The 19137-nt window shown below is 35.6% G+C and overlaps 1 protein-coding gene across 1 annotated transcript in view; it reads left to right on the forward strand.

The window, feature by feature from the left end:
- CWC22 (CWC22 spliceosome associated protein homolog) overlaps nt 1-19137 on the forward strand; it is a 59023-nt gene that overhangs the window by 6642 nt on the left and 33244 nt on the right. The window contains exons 2-4 of the mRNA XM_003791470.3: nt 7759-7889; nt 14565-14632; nt 16063-16173. Coding sequence (XP_003791518.1) covers nt 7863-7889; nt 14565-14632; nt 16063-16173 — 206 coding nt within the window. The 5' untranslated portion in view covers nt 7759-7862. The remainder of the gene's footprint in view (nt 1-7758; nt 7890-14564; nt 14633-16062; nt 16174-19137) is intronic.

Consider the following 19137-nt stretch of genomic DNA (forward strand, 5'->3'; position numbering starts at 1 on the left):
TTTTTTTTTTCCCACTCAATCTGAGTTTTATTGTTAAAAGTATCCCAAAATTTGGGCGGTATTCTCTGCACAAAAGAATTGAAGACCAGGCAGATATTTCTTACCACATAAAAACCAAACAATATCCAGAACTATCTGTACTTCTAGCCCTGTACTTGAATGTAGGAATCTGTCATTCAGCTGTTTATGAGTCAGAGAGCATACCTGGTGAATTTAGTGATCGGCAGGAAGTACAGGTTGGCGATTATGTTATGAAATTCACCGAAGCGTTTGTTATTCTGTAGAATGTAGGGAACTCACTAAAGGGAATTCACTTTGTCGATTCCCATTTCTTTAGCAGTTCTATGACAGTGTGTTTCAGTGAGTCCTTTGACTTGGATTGAGGATTCCCAAGTGACAGTGGTAGAAGTTGTTACACTACTGAAATAATTTAGAAAGCAGTACATTTCAGCCAAAGTAACTTCTTACAAATGTTATTAAATATTTTGCTTTCTGATGCTTGCTAAAATTAAGTGAAAAATTTCCCTGATTTTTAAACTGGTACATCTCCTGTTATAAAATATTCTCTTTGCTCAAGTGAGCCAGTGTGGTTTTGCTGAGTTGCTTGTGACAAAGGGAGAGAAATTTAATAATTCATCATACAGTCCACATAGTGATACTAAGAAGAGCAGGGAGAGCTATTAACTCTAGATGAATTGCTCTCATTGCAGGAATTTCCAATTATTCTAAGTATGCACATGTTGAAGTCTCAGAATTTCCCTACAGGCATATTCTATATAAATCTGGACAGTGATAATACATTATACATTTTTTGTTTGAACTGCAGTAACAGTCAACTTTACAGTATTGTCAATTTCATACTTAACATTTCGAGACACAGTTGTGTAACAGCTTGTATTTGATTGTCAGAAGTTATTTGCTGATCAAAGGGGAAAGATGATACTGATGAATAAGAAAACTCATTAAATTTAAATAAGTAAGGTAATTTGAAATAAGATGTATAAAAAATTGCTTTTTAAAAACTGCAGGTTGGGAAGAGCAACTGGGTTTAAGGCCCCAAAGGGATAAAGGAAAATTCTAAATCTTGTACAGTAGAGTCAAGTGATTATTATTATTGTTCATATTATACCTGGTCACAGTGAATTCTAGGCATGCTTATGAAATAATGGAATCTTTAAAGTTATTATGGATATTTGAAAAGAAGTGATGCTTCATTATGTAAACACCACCATCTTTGCTGTCTGGATTTTGGAGGAATGGATCAGTTCAGAAAAGAACTCTTTTCTGGACAGTAGAGACCATACCTGTTTACATTTTATAATTCTCAGTTTGACTTTAATTTATTAATTTTGGCATTTTCATTGGGACAAAATACTAGATGGTTTAGGCATCAGATAAACCTGGCTTTGAACTTTAGCTCTGTCATTTACTAGCTGCAATTTACTTGGACATTTTGCTTCAGCTCTCTCTACCTCAGTTCTCCCACTGAAAATCAAGGCTGAAAAAACATCCAGGTCGGGTAATTATAAGGATTAAATAGGATTGTATAAATTGTGCCCATAAGTTCTCAGATTTAAAAAGTACTGATAGTTACTCTTTTATATATGTCTGTAACTTTCTTGCCAGTGAATTATTAATGATTGATACATTTGTAATTTATGTTCTGTTCCAGTGGTTTATGACTGGCAGTGGGGTCTGTATTCTACCTAAGTGGCTCATGGTTTAAGAACAATTGAAAACCAGTGTTTTTCTTCTAGGTTTGGAAAGCTGAGGAGACATGGGTGAGAGTTGGATATTGGGAGTGGGAATGCTTTTATAAAATAAGAGTGCCCAAGTTGTCTTCTTCCCCTTCCCACCCATCTTCAAGTGGCCACAGTATATGTACAAGTGATTCTCCTTTGATGCACATTTTCATAATACAAATTGATTTTAACACAGTGACTTAGTGACGTTTTACACTTTTAAGTGATGATCTGAAGCTGACATACAGGGAAACAGAAGCCCAACCACTAAGGTGATAGGCATCATAGTTTTCCTTTCATCCTTCATCCTTGCTTAAGTGGCTTACTGTTCTACTTATGATTATAGGTTGGCATTTGGTAGGTTCAAATTGTAGTTGAGCCCTTCTCCTAAGAGGTGTGCTATATACCCTTACATCGCACAATAGGTGAAGTTTACCAGTCCGCCTCCCTTCTCCTATCTCTCCTTTTCTTTCTTCCGTCCCCCTTACTTGAATTTAATTGTGTTTTTCTCTTGTGTGGGCATGTAGTTGTTCATCTGTTGGTTTCATATTAGTATTGAGTATACTGGATACTTGCTTTTCCACTCTTGTGATATTTTATTAAGAAGAATATTCTTCAGCTCTACCCAGGTTAATACAAAAGATGTAAAGACTCTATCTTTTGTATGGCTGAGTAGTATTCTGTGGTATACATATACCACAGTTTATTAATCCATTCATGTGTTGATGGGCACTTGGGTTGATTCCACAACTGGCAATTGTGAATTGAGCTGTGATAGACATTCTAGTGCAGATGTCCTTATGGTAAAACAATTTTTTTTTTTTGCTTCTGGGTAGATGCCTAGTAATGGGATTGCGGGTTGAAATGGAAGGTTTACTTTTAGCTCTTTGCAGATTCTCCATTCTTCTTTCCATAGAGGCTGTATCAGTTTGCAGTCCCACCAGCAGTGTAGAAATGATTCCTTCTCCATGTCTGTACCTGCATTTGTAGCTTTGGGACTTTGTGATGTGGGCTGTTCTTACTGGGATTAGGTGACCTCTCAAGATGGTTGTGATTTGCATTTTTCTGATGATTAGGGACGATGAGTATTTCTTCATGTTTGTTGGGCATTTGTCTTCATCAGAGAAGGTTGCGTTCATGTGTCTTGCCCACTTTTAAATGGGATTGTTTGCTCTGTTTTTGTTGACTAGTTTGAGTTCTCTATAAATTCTAGTTGCCAGACCTTTGTCAGATTCATAGCACGCAAATGTCTTCTCCCATTCTGAAGGCTGTTTGCTTTAGCTGTGCAGCAGCTTTTTTAGCTTAATTAAGTCCCATTTATTTATTTTTGGTGTTGCTGCAATTACCAAGGGGGTCTTCTTCATAAAATCTTTTCCCAGGCTGATATTGTTGAGAGTTTTTCCCACACTTTTTTCTAGAATGTTTATTGTTTTGTATCTTTAATTTAAATCTTTTATCTAGCAAGAGTCAATTCTTGTAAATAGTGAGAGGTATGAGTCTAGTTTCAGTCTTATAAATTTGGCTAACCATTTCTCCCAGCATCATGTATTAAACAGAGATTCTTTTTTCCCAGTGCATGCTTGTTAGGTTTATCAAAGATCAGATGATTATACATGGCTCCTGTCATCTCTACATTCTCTATGTTCTCTATTCTCTTCCATAGGTCTATCTATCTATCTATTTGTTTTATTTCTTATTTATGTATTTTTTTTTTTTTTTTGAGACAGAGTCTCAAGCTATTACCCTGGGTAGAGTGCTGTGGTGTCACAGCTCAAGCGATTCTCTTGCCTCAGCCTCCCAAGTAGCTGGGACTACAGGCACCTGCCACAACACCTGGCCATTTTTTGGTTGTAGTTGTCATTGTTGTCTGGCAGGCCTGGCCTGGATTCGAACCCCCCAGCTCCGGTGTATGTGGCTGGTGCCCTGGCCACTGTGCTACAGACACCAAGCCAATATATCTCTATTTAGATTTGCTTTTTATACCTAGAGTGTAAACTTCATGTGGGCAGGAGAGAGATTTTGTTAGAATTGTTCATTGTTGTCTACCCAGTGACTAGAAAGATGCCTGGCAAATAATAAGAGTGTAGTAAATATTGTTTATTGTTGAACAGATGTATGTATACATGATACTGAGTGACAAGAATGTTAAGAATGATACAGTGATTACGGTACTAGAGGTAGAAAAAAATACCATTACTTTTGAGCAAAAGCAAATTGAGTAAAATTTTGAGTTGATGGCTCTAAACCTTTGTAGCCACAGAAACAGGACCTTTGAACAGTCATACAATTTGTGTATGATACAAAGTCATCTCTTTAAGGCAAATAGGGCCTCAAATCTTGCTGAGATAAGGATTGTTCCTGTTTCTCTTTAAATTTTTTTAAATTTCATTTTGATTATAGACTTTTAAGCTATATTTTTTAAAATTTAGTTTTAGTCATTTCTTTCAGGAACACCGTTTATATCTTTAACTTTTCTCAGGCTTCATAGAGATTAATATGCAGCTTAATGTTGCATAATCTCACCAAAAAATGTAGAAACCTTGCAATGTGTAAGTCCAATTTAGTTGCCCATTCTACGCATATGTACTAATATATATTCCGTCTACATGCATTGTAATATTATAATGCAAGCCAGTATAAACATTCTTTTAGATAAAAAGTAGTCTTTGATATTTCTTGAGAAAGTTATTTCTGGTGATCTTCATTTGTTTCTGAAAATCTGGCTTTCCATGGAATAGCATTTCCCTTTGGCCTCAAGAAGTTATTTTAGCATTTGTTGTACTGCAGGACTCCTGGAGATTAATTTTCTTTGTTTTTCTTAGTTGTTTTTGTTTATTTAATCAGGCAGTGACTTTATTTTGTCTTCATTTTTTAAAAACTGTGTTTTCTGGAGTTAAAGTCCAGGTTACCATTTTATTTTTTAACACTTTAAAAATTGTTCCTCTGTCTTCAGCTCTCTTTAGTTGCTGGTGAAGAGTCACCAGTAATTTGAATTGTTATTTCCCTGTAGGCCAGTGGTTCTCAACCTTCCTAATGTCCTGGCCCTTTAATACAGTTCCTGTGGGCAGGAGAGAGGTTGAGAACTGCTGCTGTAGGCAATGCGTCTTGGCTCTCAGGATTTTCTCCTTGTCTTTGGTTTTCAGCAGTTTGACTACTGACTGTGTTATCTGACTGGACGTGGTTTTCTTTATATTTATCCTGCCTGATGTTCTCTGAGCTTCTCAGAGCTGTAAATTTATGTCTTTTACCAAATTTGGGGACAATTTGTTTCTATCTCAGGCTGTCTGTCTTTTCTTTCTTGGACTTTAATTATACATATATTGGTCCCTTAAATATTGTTCCATGTGTCCCTAATACTGTTCAGCTTTTTGTCTCTCTGTTCTTTAGATTGAATAATTCCTATGAATTATGCTGTGAAGTTTCATTTCATATATTTTCCATACTGGAAATTTCTGTTTGGTTCTGTTTTATTGTTTCTCTTTGCTGACACTTTCCAGACATATTTTCTTTTGCATATTTCCATGTGCTTTAAAAACCTTACATGCTAATTCATGTGTCTGGGTCATCTCAGCATTGGTTTCCTTTGATTGTCTTTCCCCTTAGGATTAGACCACATTTTTTTGATGAGTTATTTTTAATTGTACCCTGGATGTTGTTACTTTATATTTTAGAGACTTTGTATTCTTTTACACTCCCCTGAGGGGCAGTGACCTTTTTCCGTGGTTAACTTGGTTGGAATTACATTTACGAACTCTAGTCTCTTTGAGTAGTAGTTCAAATCTTTAATTCACTTCTTATATCCATTAGTGGGTATCTATCTTATACATGTGTTGGTTCAGAGGTAGTTGGAGATTTAGGGAGAGTTCATACCCAGCACATGGGGTTCCCCTTTGCTGGCTTCCTCCCCTCCTGGATTCCTCCTCACTTTCTAGCAGCTATGGTTGCCTCAAACTCTGTTCTCCTGTTCTTCAAATGAGAATGGCTACAGCTCTTTTGTCAAGAGTTTTAGCCACCCATGCATGGTACAAACTGCAGCTACTCATGTTATTACTTTCTCTCAGGCATCTATCTACTCCCCTCTCAGATCAGCCTGTTTTTACTTCATTCTGCAGAGCATCAGGTGGTGTGTTTTGTTAAGAGTTTCTGGTTATTTGTGAAAGGACTGGGTCCTATAGGAATTTCTTAACCATTTCAGAAATGGAAGTTCAAGGTACCCTTTTTTAAAATTTGCACAAAATTGCCACATAGGCTATGCAGTGGCCCTGGATATCAACCCTCTTTATTATTTAAATTCTTATAGAAAAATACTATAATCCTACGTCTGAAACTTTCTAGTCTCTAATCTTTCTTTCCCCGTTGCAACAGTCATTTTCATTATTTGACTTTTGCTACCACAGATTTATTAAGGTTGTAACTCCTGTATTATGTCAGCATAGACCACTTAAGGTAAGGTAACACACCTCTTCTCTCACTATCACCACACAGAACCAAATTTTATGCAATGTTTTACATAACTTATTCTGAGATTTTTAAAAATTATGTTTATGGAAAAGTTACTGGAAAAGTAACTACTAGAAAAGTTACTCTGAAACTGAGTTCAAACAATAAAGTTATAGTTGTGAGCATAATGAAGTCTGAGGTAGGCTGGTCTGTTATATGGCTGTTAGGACTTAGGATCAGAACAGCTCTTTAGAAAAGAAAAAAGGGTGGGGTAAGGTTTTGGGACAATTTATTAGCCCAGAACAACAAGGCTGAGCTTTGCACACAATTCCAGTAGTAACTGTCTGAAGAAAGAGGCTGCTCATGGGCTCACTATAGAGAGTTAGGCACCTAGTCTAAGCATAGCTGCATATGTATGAGCTCAGGAGTGGTTTACATTGTAATTATATTTCATAAATTGATAAGTTTGTAAACAATCTTGTATATATTTCTGTTACTGACCTTGATGCCATGCTCACCATTGTAACATAAACTTTCTTTGACTTAGCAATTTATGTATATCCACATCTAATTAAATGATAGGCTATCTTCATACTATCAAGACTGTATGCATGGTCTAGTAAAAAGAATACTGAACTGGGTATCCTTAGGCTAGGTCTCCATTATAATTCTGACTGGTATTATAACTTAGGACATTGAAACAACTTATCTGACTTTCATTGTTCTTATCTTTAAAAAGAGGGAATTGGTTAAATAATCTGTAATACCCTTCCTAATACCCAAATTAAACTTTTTTCCTAATTTTATTCAGTTATTTTGGTACTGAGCACAGGTCTTTCTCTGTATTCTCCATATCTTTTAATTCTTTTGTTTTCTTCTATTTCATTTCATTACTTTATACCACATGCTTGAATGGCAGTTCCCTGTGAACATATCTGTCAATTCAGCATTTTGCCAGAATTACTAAAATTTACTTACCCAAAGCATATTCAAAGACCTTTTAGCATTTAACATTGATAGCTTGGTTTATTTTGAGCTATCCTTAGTTATCATATGTGCATACATCTAAAGCTAAAGCCTTGTGCCTTTAATAGATCACAGGTTTCTGTGTAAAGTGTATTTCTGAATGAGCATTATTACAAGAACACTGGATATTTCATTCTTAGCTTACCTAGAAACATTGGATATTTTTTATTCAGGTTATATAGATTTTCTCTTATAGTTTTCTCGGTTTCTTTTTTTATAATATCACAATACTATTTTATGGTATAGTATAGGTCTCCCTTACTGAGAACATTTTCACTAAAGACCATAGGACATGTGTTTTTAAATTAACTTTTGTTTCTCTCCGTTATTAGAATAAAACTTTCTGTTTGCTCTCTTATTCATGGAATTATTCTGCTGTATACATTGCAATGTGGATCTATTTAAAGATTTTTAAAATGTTTAATTACTAATTATATACTTACTAATTAAGAAAAATAAGGTGGTCAAATGTTCGTTATGTTGAAAGAATATATTGTTATTTCGTACACTTTATCAGTGTTAATAAAGCATTCTTTGGTGTATTTTGCAGGTAATATTTGCAGACAAAAGAAGTAAACTGGCCAGGAATTCAGACCATTGAGTACTTGGACCAATTTGAGGAACCTTTGACTTATTTATTAACCGCAACAGAAAATGAAAAGTAGTGTGGCACAGATAAAAGTAAGTGTCTGAAACTTACAGTAGAAGATATAAACTTATAGTTAATTACCTATCCTTTAAACAAAAATGCATTTAAAGAATTAGAACATGAGAACCAGATAGTAGAATCCCATCATGTGTACATCTCACACAATTTCAAATGTAGATAGCTGGACAGATGTGAATAGCAGTGAGCAAGAAAGCAGTTAAATGTATAGGGGACTTGTGTATGTATACACACTTACACATACCATGTTTGCCTGCCTGAATCATGTGTGTGGCCACATATAAAAGAAAAATAACATACAATATGGGAAAATTCCTGCTGTGTCTATTTAACAAGGTGAGCCTCTTGTTATATATCTCATATGCTTAGATGGGCTCGTTATTCTTTGATGTACTTTAGATAGTACCCATTAATTTATTCAACAAACACATACTGAATTCTAACTGTGTTACAATGACTCTTTTAAGAACTTTGAGCAAAATAGTGAACACAACAGAAATTCTTATTCTCATAGGGTTTGCATTCTAGTTGGTAGGACAGAAAATAATCATAAACTTGGTACATAAGTAAGTTATATGGTGTTAGAGAACTTTGTGCTATGGAGAAAAGAAGAGGGATTAGTAGCACTGAGAGAAAGTGTGAGGCCATTGCAAAGGTAACCATTTAAGCAGAGACTTGAAGGAGATGAGAGTTAACCATGCAGATATTTGGGGGAAGAGTATGCTAGGCAAAGGGAGCAGCAAGTACAAAGGCAGAGTCTGGAGTTAGGTGCAGGGGAAAGTTGTAGGATGTGATGTCTGAGCAGTAATGGACCAGTAATTTCATCTGCTTTCAAAACTGTTCTGCCTGTGAGTGGACTTGGTGGAAGAACAAATTACTTAAAGTCCTTTTCTTTTCGACCCAGCACATTACTTCCTGGGCTTTGGAGTCAATAAAGGGGAAGGTGTATTTTTATTTGCTTATACACATAGGCATGTCTCTCTACCTCTTCTCCACTAGTTGTTCACCTTAAACTTCCTTCTTTGAAGAGAACCAGTAGACTATGAGCTCCTTGGCAGCAGGCATTAGGTACAAGACCGGGTGTGTGGTGACTGCTATTAAACAGAACTGATAGACTTGTAGACTGAGGTAGCCTCTATTGTCATCTTTTCCAACCTCCATCTAGTGTGAGAAGACACTCTCCAGGCTCCCTTCTAGTTAGATCCCCAGCCTCTCCTTGTGGACCTCCATTGCCGAAGGGCTCACTCTCTTCTAAGCTGGTTCTATCTGGTCGTATCTGGTCCCTCCTATATATTCTTCTGAAATCTGCCCCTTTGGGTCTTGTGCTTTTTGGTCTGTTGTTATTTAAACAATGAATTTATTGAGAGCCCAGTAGGTGGCATATTCTGTGTTAAGAGATGAGGATAAAAAGAGAAGAGTCCTTGTCCAGAGCACAGACAAGAGCACTACAGTGTTTAGACTGGTGCCTTTTACACAGACAGAGAAATGTTCAGTCTTTCTCAGCATCATGTTCTGCTTCTCTAGGCTTCCTGCTTGTGGTCCTGATGGGTCCTTTGTGGCATCACCTGCCAGCGCAGGAGTGGGTGACTTTAGTCAGCATGCCCATCTCTCCTTTTTGTTAGCCACAGCATGTCCACTAGCTGGGTTGGGGCCTGTTCTTTTTTCAGGTAAACGTCTTCCCTTGATGTTCTGAAGACTCATCTGTGAGGTTCTGTGAGGTTCCTAAGTCTTCAGCAGAGGATCCTGTTTTTCCCATGAACTTTACTGCAGCTTCTTTAACTAACTGGGGCAAACTCCCTACCTCTTTCAGTCCTCCTTTCTCTTCCTATTTAAGACTTGTTCTCTGGCTCCGGCACCTGTAGCTTCAGTGGCCAGGGCACTGGCTACATACATACACTGGGGCTGGCGGGTTCGAACCCTGCTTTGGCCTGCTAAACAACAATGGCAATTACAACAACAGCAACAAAACAGCTGGGTGTTGTGGCGGGTGCCTATAGTCCCAGCTACTTGGGAGGCTGAGGTAAGAGAAATAGCTTAAGAGTTTGAGGTTGCTGTGAGCTGTGACACCAGGGCACTCTACTGAGGTTGACATAGTAAGACTCTGTCTGTTAAAAAAAAAAAAAAAAGCACTTGTTCTCTGAGCCTAGTGGATTCTCAGAGCCTCTGGACTCAGGCTTCCTTTCCCTCTTGTCTCATAGTGCTCTCTATGTTAGAGGCCACGGGTGACTCACTGTGTCATCATATTTGTTCTGCTTAATGAAGAATTTAGAAAAATTTTTTTTGGCAGTTTTGGGCTGGGGCTGGGTTTGAACCCACCATCTCCAGCATATGGGGCTGGTGCCCTACCCTTTTGAGTCATAGGCATCGCCCACAATTTAGAAAATTTTTAAAGGCAATTTTTAGTATGTAAATTTTTGAACTATTGCCCCGACTTATAATCTAAACTCTACGATAAGGGAACTAAGGAGACTTAAGTTCTTAATATTTAGAGCATAACCCCCAAATGACTCTTAACTTACTCATTCACTGAGGCCAAATTCAAGTCCCCCTTCACTTTCATCCCTCAGTACTCTGCCTCAGTGAAATCTATTCAAGATTTCCTGTTAGCATTTACTATGCATGCCAGTCATTTGTTACTTGGTCATATTTACGAAATCCTCTGATTCACGACTTCAATATTTTTGGTTTCTCCCTCTTGCTCACAACATATGTTGCTGAGATGTGTTAAAAATCATTAGCACAGAATTGAGGCCTTCTCCCTAATATAATCAAAATAATTCCCTCTTACTGTTCTCAGTCTCTTCTCTTCTCTTTTCTCGCCTTTCTTCCCCTCTCCTTTCTTCCTCCTCTTTCTCCACTTCATCTCCTCTTCCTTTTCCCCACAGCCTTCACCCCTGGAACGTAACAATCTGATGTGCTTAATGTGGAAATTTTAATAACCATCTCTTTCCTACAAGATCATAAACTCCTGGAGGGTCTTTTATATCATTTGTATCCTTCAGAATGTCTACATAGGAAGGACTATGTCTTATAATAAATAATAAGAATACGATATTTTATGTTACCGTTGAATTGAGTGGATCTTGTGCTCTGTACGGCTTAAGACATTGATATTAAGCTTTATAGAAACCTATATCATACATATTTAACAATTCTACTTCATTGTATCGCTAAGCAAAATAATTTTGAAAATTTTTTTGTATATATTAGAAACAGGATATTTTTTAACTAAGGAGATTTGTCTTTATCTGGAACCTATAATATTGCTATTATGTAAATCACAATAAACACACATATGTACACATGTTTTTATCGCCAATCACAGAATAAATATTTATTCAATAATCAATCAAAAGCATACAAATTGAACAGAATAAAGCCCAGAAGCAAACTCAGTGAGTCCTTGGTATATGATACAGGGAGTCAAATCAATGGCAGAAGGATAGAATAGTCAATGAATGATTATGCTCTTTATGGAGAAAAATTATTTATCTCTCACCATACATACACACATACCTAAACACAAGACTCACCAAATGAGTTAAAAAAAAAAACTAAAAGTAGGAAATGGAATTTGAAAATCTCTAGTTACATTTTGTCATTCTTCTTAATGAACCATTTAATATTTGTAATTTTTTTTACCATTTCATATGTTGCAATAGTAAGAATACTGATTTTTTTAGAAAAGTTAGCTGGGCATGGCCTGGTGGGCCTGTAGTCCCAGCTACTTGGGAGGCTGAGGCAGGAGGATTGCTTGAGCCCGGAGGATTACTTGAGCCCAGGAGTTTGAGGTTACAGTGAGCTATGATGATGCCACTACATGTTTGCCTGGGGTGACAGAGTGTGGGATGATACTCTGCCTCAAAAAAGAAGACTGCTTTTTGTTTCCTAAATCTTTTCTTTTCTTCTCTTTTTTTTTTTCTTGTGGAAGAGCTATAGTACAGTGGCATCCCCGTAGCTCACTATATCTTCAAACACTTAGGCATAAGTAATCTTCCTGCCTCAGCTTCCCAAATAGCAGGGAGGCTCACTCCACCATATTTGGCTAAGTTTTCTAGTGACAGTTTCTTAGTCTTGCTCAGGCTGGCCTCAAACTCTTGGCTTCAAGTGATCCTCCTGCTTTGCTTTCCAAAGTGCTAGGATTATAGGCATGAGCTACTGTGCCTGGCCCTAAATCCTTAAATGCCAGTATCAAAAAGGTAGACCGTATGGATATGTGGTTTTTTTAATCTGCTGTCTCCCTAAGTGATTTTTTTCTTCAGGCAACTTTTTTTCTCAGTGTAGTTTTGATCAAAATATTTGTAACATAAAAATTGGAAGGTAACATGCATAATCATACACTATTGGTAGGATATTTGCTTAAGGGTAATTTGTCAATAGCTGTCACATTTAAAAAATACATATTCTTTAATCCACAATTTTATTTTTGTATTGTATTATGGACATATTTGTTTGCATAAAAGCAAATGAACCTAGACTTTTAAATAGCTTTTATAAGTAAAGGTAATAAAGACTGAAAACAACCTAAATGTCCAACATAGCAGATTGGTTAATTAGAACACAGTGATCTACTATGTATGTGTTCTAATGTGGAATGATAAAAGATACATATAAATTGAATAAATTAGGGTACATCCCCTATATATGATGTGATTCCATTTATGTACAAAAAGAGAAAGAAATTTTGCATGTGCTTGGCATACTTCTAAAAAGATACATACAGAAGTATCTAAACAATGATTGTTCCAAGAGAGGATTGCTGATTAGGAGACAGAAAGTGGGACTTTTCTTGTGTGCCCTTTTATATTTTACCACATAACATGTCTTAAGTGGCAGAACTGGAAAGAAACAAGATTTTAAGATAGTAGGATTTAATGTAAAAAACAGCCAAATGATGGCTACTTTAAATTATAAATATTGATTACTTGTTTATTTACCTACATAGATGAGTTAGTGCATACTGTTCAGAAAATTTCGTTAGTTAATGAGACTCTTTTGGCAATATACTTATGACTATGTTAGACTCAAACTGCTGTTAATTAGATAGTCATAAAATCAAAGGAAGTTGGATCTTATTTACATTTCTACTCCGAATAATTTTCTATTTTAAAATGCATCTTTTTCTCATTAGGGAGTCAAGCATATAAGTTTCCAGAACAAGTCACTTGTTTGATTTATTTTTTTCTTAGACTTTCTTAACACTGTTTTTTCCCTCCAGTAAGGTTAATTAAAATTATTTTAATTTTTAAAGAAAAGCTTGTCAGTGTTAACGTAAACCAATTATATAAAAAATTTTGCCTATATACGGAGATAAGTTTTTTGATTTCTTTAATGTATTTGTATTTTTAGATTAAGATATGTTCTCAAACTGGATGGTTCATATCTCTGCCTTGTGGTACATGTCTTATCAATCTCATGTTATATAAAGTTTCTTATATTTGTATATCAGTTTTTTTTTTCTTTTTTTTTTTTATTGAATGGTAACTGTGTACATTGATGCACTTTGGGGGTACAGTGTGGTGTTTTCACACAATCCATGACATTTCCATCAAACTGGTTAACATAGCCTTCAAGTAACTTTCTTAGTTATTATGTCAAAACATTCATATTCTACTCATAGAAAGATTCACTTGTACCCTTGCAAGATGAACCACAGAAGTGAACCCTCAAATCCCTCTCCCTCCACCCTCTCCCCCTCCCTCCCCCCCCATATCCTTAGGTTGTTATTAGGTTATAACTTTCATATAAAAAGGTTTAAATTAATTTCATAATAGGTGTATATCAGTTATTTTTAAAAGGAGTTGGCATTGAACTTGTATCTTAAAAGTCCTGTTTTTTCAATACCTAGAGCCTAACATAGTACCAGCCATATCAGACACTCAGATTGTGTTTGTTGAAGGCTCGGCGCTCATAGCACAGTGCTTATGGTGTCAGCCACATACACCAAGGCTGGCCGGTTGAACTTAGCCAGGGCCAGCTAAACAACAATGGCAAGCGCAACAAAAAAACAGCTGGGTGTTGTGGGCGCCTGTAGTCCCAGCTACTTTGGAGGCTGAGGCAAGAGAATGGCTTGAGCCCAAGAGTTTGTGGTTGCTGTGAGTTGTAACTCCATGGCACTCTACCAAGGGTGGCATAGTGAGTGAGACTCTGTCTCAAAAAAAAAAAAGTAGTGCTTGTTGAAAATAAAAATGAATTTTTGTAAATATGTTAGAGTCAGTTTGTTCTGGTTTTCATAAGCCAAAGGAGATAGGAGGTAAGTACAGTATTATGAAACTTAAGCATAACCATAAAAGTGACCTCTTACTAGAAAACCTCTGGCCTTGGTCTTATTTTTCACCTGGAGGATTCCATTATAAAAATACCATTTTAAAAATTTATAACTTTTTACATAGAAATAAAATAATGAACTTAAGTGTTAACAAAATTTTGAGAATTATCTTCTACCTTGAATTTTTTTGCTAAAAGGAAATATTTGGTCCATAGCAAAAACAGGTATATGCCACAGACATGCCCATCTAGAATGGCCTGAAAATAGTTTTGTTTTTAGGTAACACAACTACTCCTATGATTAAAAAATGTTTTGTTGTAATTTCTAAAGTACTTCAGTTTTCTGAGACATATATTCTTGGTCTGTATGTTTAACATAAATAATTTTTGAAATGTTCCCTCCCCCTTTTTCACTTTTAAAGCATTCTTCTGGTCATGACAGAAGGGAAAACCATAATTCATATCAGAGGACCTCCTCTCCAGAAGACAGGTAAATGATTTTGATACATTCTGAATGCAATTTCAGTTTTTCATAGTAAGCTTATATAATAATTTAGCTCTTTGCTTCTAATTTTAGGGGGGACAACTGGTTTTTAATGGTGGTGTAACTAATATTAGGAGTGAGCTACAATAAAGAAATCATTGTTGAGTGACTATTTGGGGAGTTTCTTGTAAACAGTTCTAGATTTTACATAATTTTTAGGTGAAAGGGAATAATTTTAGTATCTCAAATATTAGTAGAATAAGAGTTTATAAAATGGAAAATTGAGTTGAAATTACACTATTTGAAGTACTTTTTTTGCTGTCATTGCTTCCCATTAAATTTATGTAGCTCTTTATAGTTTTCAAAATATTTTTGTGTATATTATATCATCTTATAATTATGTTAGGATCAATGATCCAAAAATGTTACTATTAATGTGCATCATGCATTCATATTAGAACTACAATTATTTCACTTTGGACCATTAAAAGATCATCAAAAATATGGTCTATTATAAATAATAACTTTATAAAATTTTTCATGACTATTAAAAATAATTTATGAAGGGAGAAGGATCCTCTAAACTTTCTTTTGGTTGTCTGAGCGCTTCCTTATTCCCTGTTTACCTTCTTCTTATTCACTCTACTAAATATCTCTAAAAACCTTTGCTTTATGGATGTCAAATTAATTGCTGTCCCTGGTTTGTGACTACTTAACTGCCCTTCGCCAATTATCTGTATACCTCCTACATTTAAAAAAATGCATCTTTTTCTCGACACACATATATACACACATAGATATAGATGTGTGTGTGTATATAACTTATTGCAGATATGTATATAAAATATGGATTATGTCCCTGTATTTTTATTATATGTGTATTTATTTAACTTTTCTTAAGATTCTGTCATTTTAAGATTCAAGTAACAGATCTGTTTCTATCCATCCTGTTTGCTAATAATTTCAATCTATTCTCCTATTCTCACTGCTATCTAATAATACATTTTCAAGGATAACAGGTGATAAATACAGTTTTTGGAGTAAAGTGGTCCTTATTGAGGCTGACTGATGTCATTGGTCTCATTTGTTCAGTCTTTTGATAAATGAGCTGACTGAGCAAAAGGACTTACTTGCAAGATAGCCTTTTTTTCCTGCCAACCATATATGATATGCAGATATGTATCCTGCTAAGGACAGTAGTATGAAACAAGATGAACAAGATTGATGAATTCTAAGAAATGCTTGGCTGTATATAAATGGAAAGTTTTTGTAATCCTGACTTAATGAGTATCAGCAAAATGAGACGTTTCTCAAAAAACAGTTTGACAAGATCTTGTTCATTCATAGAGCAGCATTAGTGTTACCAATATATGACTTTCCTAAGTATTTATAACTTAACTGTTTCAAATTAAAATTTTCGTTTTCTTTATATTTAGATGTGTAGAACAGGAAAGATCCCCACGGGATAGAGATTACTTTGATTATAGCAGGTCAGACCATGAGCATTCGAGAAGAGGTCATTCTCATGATGGTAGCATGGAGTCACGGTTAGTATTGGGAATTTTAATTGTAGAGAAATTGTATTTGTTTACATTTCCTTACTCTTTATAATAAAAATAATAACAATAACAGCTAGCAATAATTGATGTCCTTAGGTGCTGGACTTCCTAATAAGCACTTCATGTGAATTAACTCCATATTGCAGTACGTATGTGAAGTAGATAGTGGTATGTCTAAACCTTTATCACAGGTATGTTATCATTTAGGCCTAAACACAAATAAATTACTAAACTTATAAGTTTATTTGTGTTTAGGCCTAAATAGATTTAGTAATTTGTGTTTCTGAAGCATAACATTGGCAAATCCAGGTTCGTCTGACTCTAAAGCCAAAGCTGTTATTAATTGTACTACAAGAAGGGTTGTCTTATATGATTTTTTTGTGTGTGTGTGTGGCTTTTTACTAACTGAAGGAAATTTATATTGTGTGATATAAAGTGAAGTAAATTTACTTTCCTGCATAATGGACAGGGACATTGAGAATGAAGTTAATTTGTAACTGTTTTCTAATATAAATGATTCTGGTGGGCCAATGCGTATAATCCTAGCACTCTAGGAGGCCAAGGCAGGTGGATAACTTGAGCTCATCGGTTTGAGACCAGTCTGAGCAAAAAACGAGCCTCCGTCTCTACTAAAAATAGAAAAACTGAGGCAAGAGGATTACTTGAGCCCAAGAGTTGGAGGTTGCTGTGAGCTATGATGCCGTGGCACTCTACCCAGGGCAACAGCTTGAGAATCTGTCTCAAAAATAAATAAATAAATATGATTTTTACTTGAGTCTCAGAGAACTTGGCTACTCACCTGTTCCTCTGGCTACAAGGACCTACAAGATTTACCTGGTTGAGAGATGAGTAGGGGAAATGAATGGAGGGCATATAAATTCCTCTTCAAAGGAAAGAATATTGGAACATGAGTGTTTTGGAAACTCTTAGGGCAGTGTTTAAGAAGAGTCAGACGTAAGTCTATTAATGTTTCATTGAAAACTAGGAAGTATTATGAACTCTTTTTATTGATCTGTATTTATTTTTAATTCCTTTTCTCTCCTGGAGAAATTAGTAATAATTTTTACAATGTATACAGTAGTGTTCCTACCCTTATCCACTGGGAAGGTGTTTCTAGACCCCCAGTGGATGCCTATATATGCTATAATTTTTGCTATACAAACATACCTATGATAAAGTTTAATTTACAACTTAGGCATAGTAAGAGATTAGCAAAAATAACTAGTACTAAAATAGAACAGTTTTAACAATATAGGGTAAAAATAGTCATGTGAATATGGTTTCTTTTTCTTTCTTAACTCTACTCACCTGCTTTCAGACTGTGGTTGACCATTCTTTACTAAGAACCCAGAAACAAAACCCCAGATAAGGGGTGACTATTATATTAGAAAGAAATCAGCATTTTATAATTTCTCACTAAAGGACCTCTGTATTTGCTCAAGAGAAATAGAATGGAGAAAAAATTAATGCATCTGGGTAAAGAGATTCCCAGGTAAAGGTGATGGTAATCTCCGAAAAAGTAGGTGCGCAGATGATTGGGCACCTCATTATAGGAGAAAGAGGTTAACTGGAATTCCGTAGCTGGAAATATTTTCAACTGCCTAAAACAGAGTCACTACATAGGCAGTACTCTACTAACTTACATGTGTCCATGCTCTGAGAAAAGTAGTGATGCAGATGATTTACTAGTCATTTGAAATTGGCTTTTTAAAGAGGCAGTGTTGCGTAACAGAAGTTTAGATTTCCTAGTTATACATATTAGAGTTTGCATTTTAATTACTACTTACAGACATTTGGTAAAATTTCTTAGCAAATTTCTTCTTAGTCTGTTTCCTCATTTGTAAAATGAGGATAATGTGTCTTATTTGATTATTTAGGTTTTAAAGTTATTTCTGTCCTACTACCATGCCTGAACATAGTAGATAATCAGGAAAAAACTTTTAAAATATAATTTTCTAGAGCATATCAATTTGAGTAGTGAAAAGTGTTGAGTCAATAGCACTTTGAATATATATAGAAAATGGGAAGAATTCAGATTTCCTAGTGTTATACAAAGTGGTTGATCTTGATTGTATTTTTGATCAATCTGACAAAACTAAGAGATTCCATTATTTTAGTGTTTTTATAAAATAACTGTGATCTGTCTCCCATGTTGTCTCTCTGACAGTCATTTCCATAGTTCCTTCAAAGACTTCTGCCTTTGTTATTATTGTCATAAAACCAGCTCTATCCTGATTTTCCTGTTTGCCCTTATTCGTCACCCTATTTCAAAAACTTGTCTCCCTTGATTTATTACTCACTAAGAGCTATATCCTTTTTGATTTGTCTCACACATTATCTGTTCCATAATACCAAGATTATACCCCCACTAGAATTTTGACCAAATTCCTCTGCAGTTTGGATCTAAGCACATTATTTGATAACTACAGCCAAAATTTCCTTCTCATTGCTTTCTAACATATACCTTATTCTGAAATGTCAGATTAAATTAACTTCCCAAAGCCAGATTCCTCAGCTGTCACCTTAATGAATACCTTAAACAAAACAACTACTGCCACCATAATTGGTAAACTAACATTTTATATACTCTCTCAAATACTGCCAACGCTCTTATAAACTAGGTATTATATTTTTCCAATTTACAAATAAGCAAATGGGCTCAAGTTGATTAGGCAGTTTACCTGAGGTTATAGTTATTCATCTGGTAGATATTTTTTTTGAGACAGAGCCTCAAGCTGTCCCCCTAGGTAGAGTGCTGTGGCATCACAGCTCACAGCAACCTCCAACTCCTGGGCTCAAGTGAGGCTCCTGCCTCCGCCTCCCAAGTAGCTGGGACCACAGGCGCCCGCCACAATGCCTGGCTATTTTTTAGTTGAAGCCATCATTGTTGTTTGGCAGGCCTGGGCTGGATTTGAACCCACCACCTTAGATGTATGTGACTGGTGCCTTAGC

This window comes from Otolemur garnettii, unplaced genomic scaffold (genome assembly GCF_000181295.1).
Source record: "Otolemur garnettii isolate 467f Iridium unplaced genomic scaffold, OtoGar3 scaffold00048, whole genome shotgun sequence".
Taxonomy (NCBI): Eukaryota; Metazoa; Chordata; class Mammalia; order Primates; family Galagidae; genus Otolemur; species Otolemur garnettii.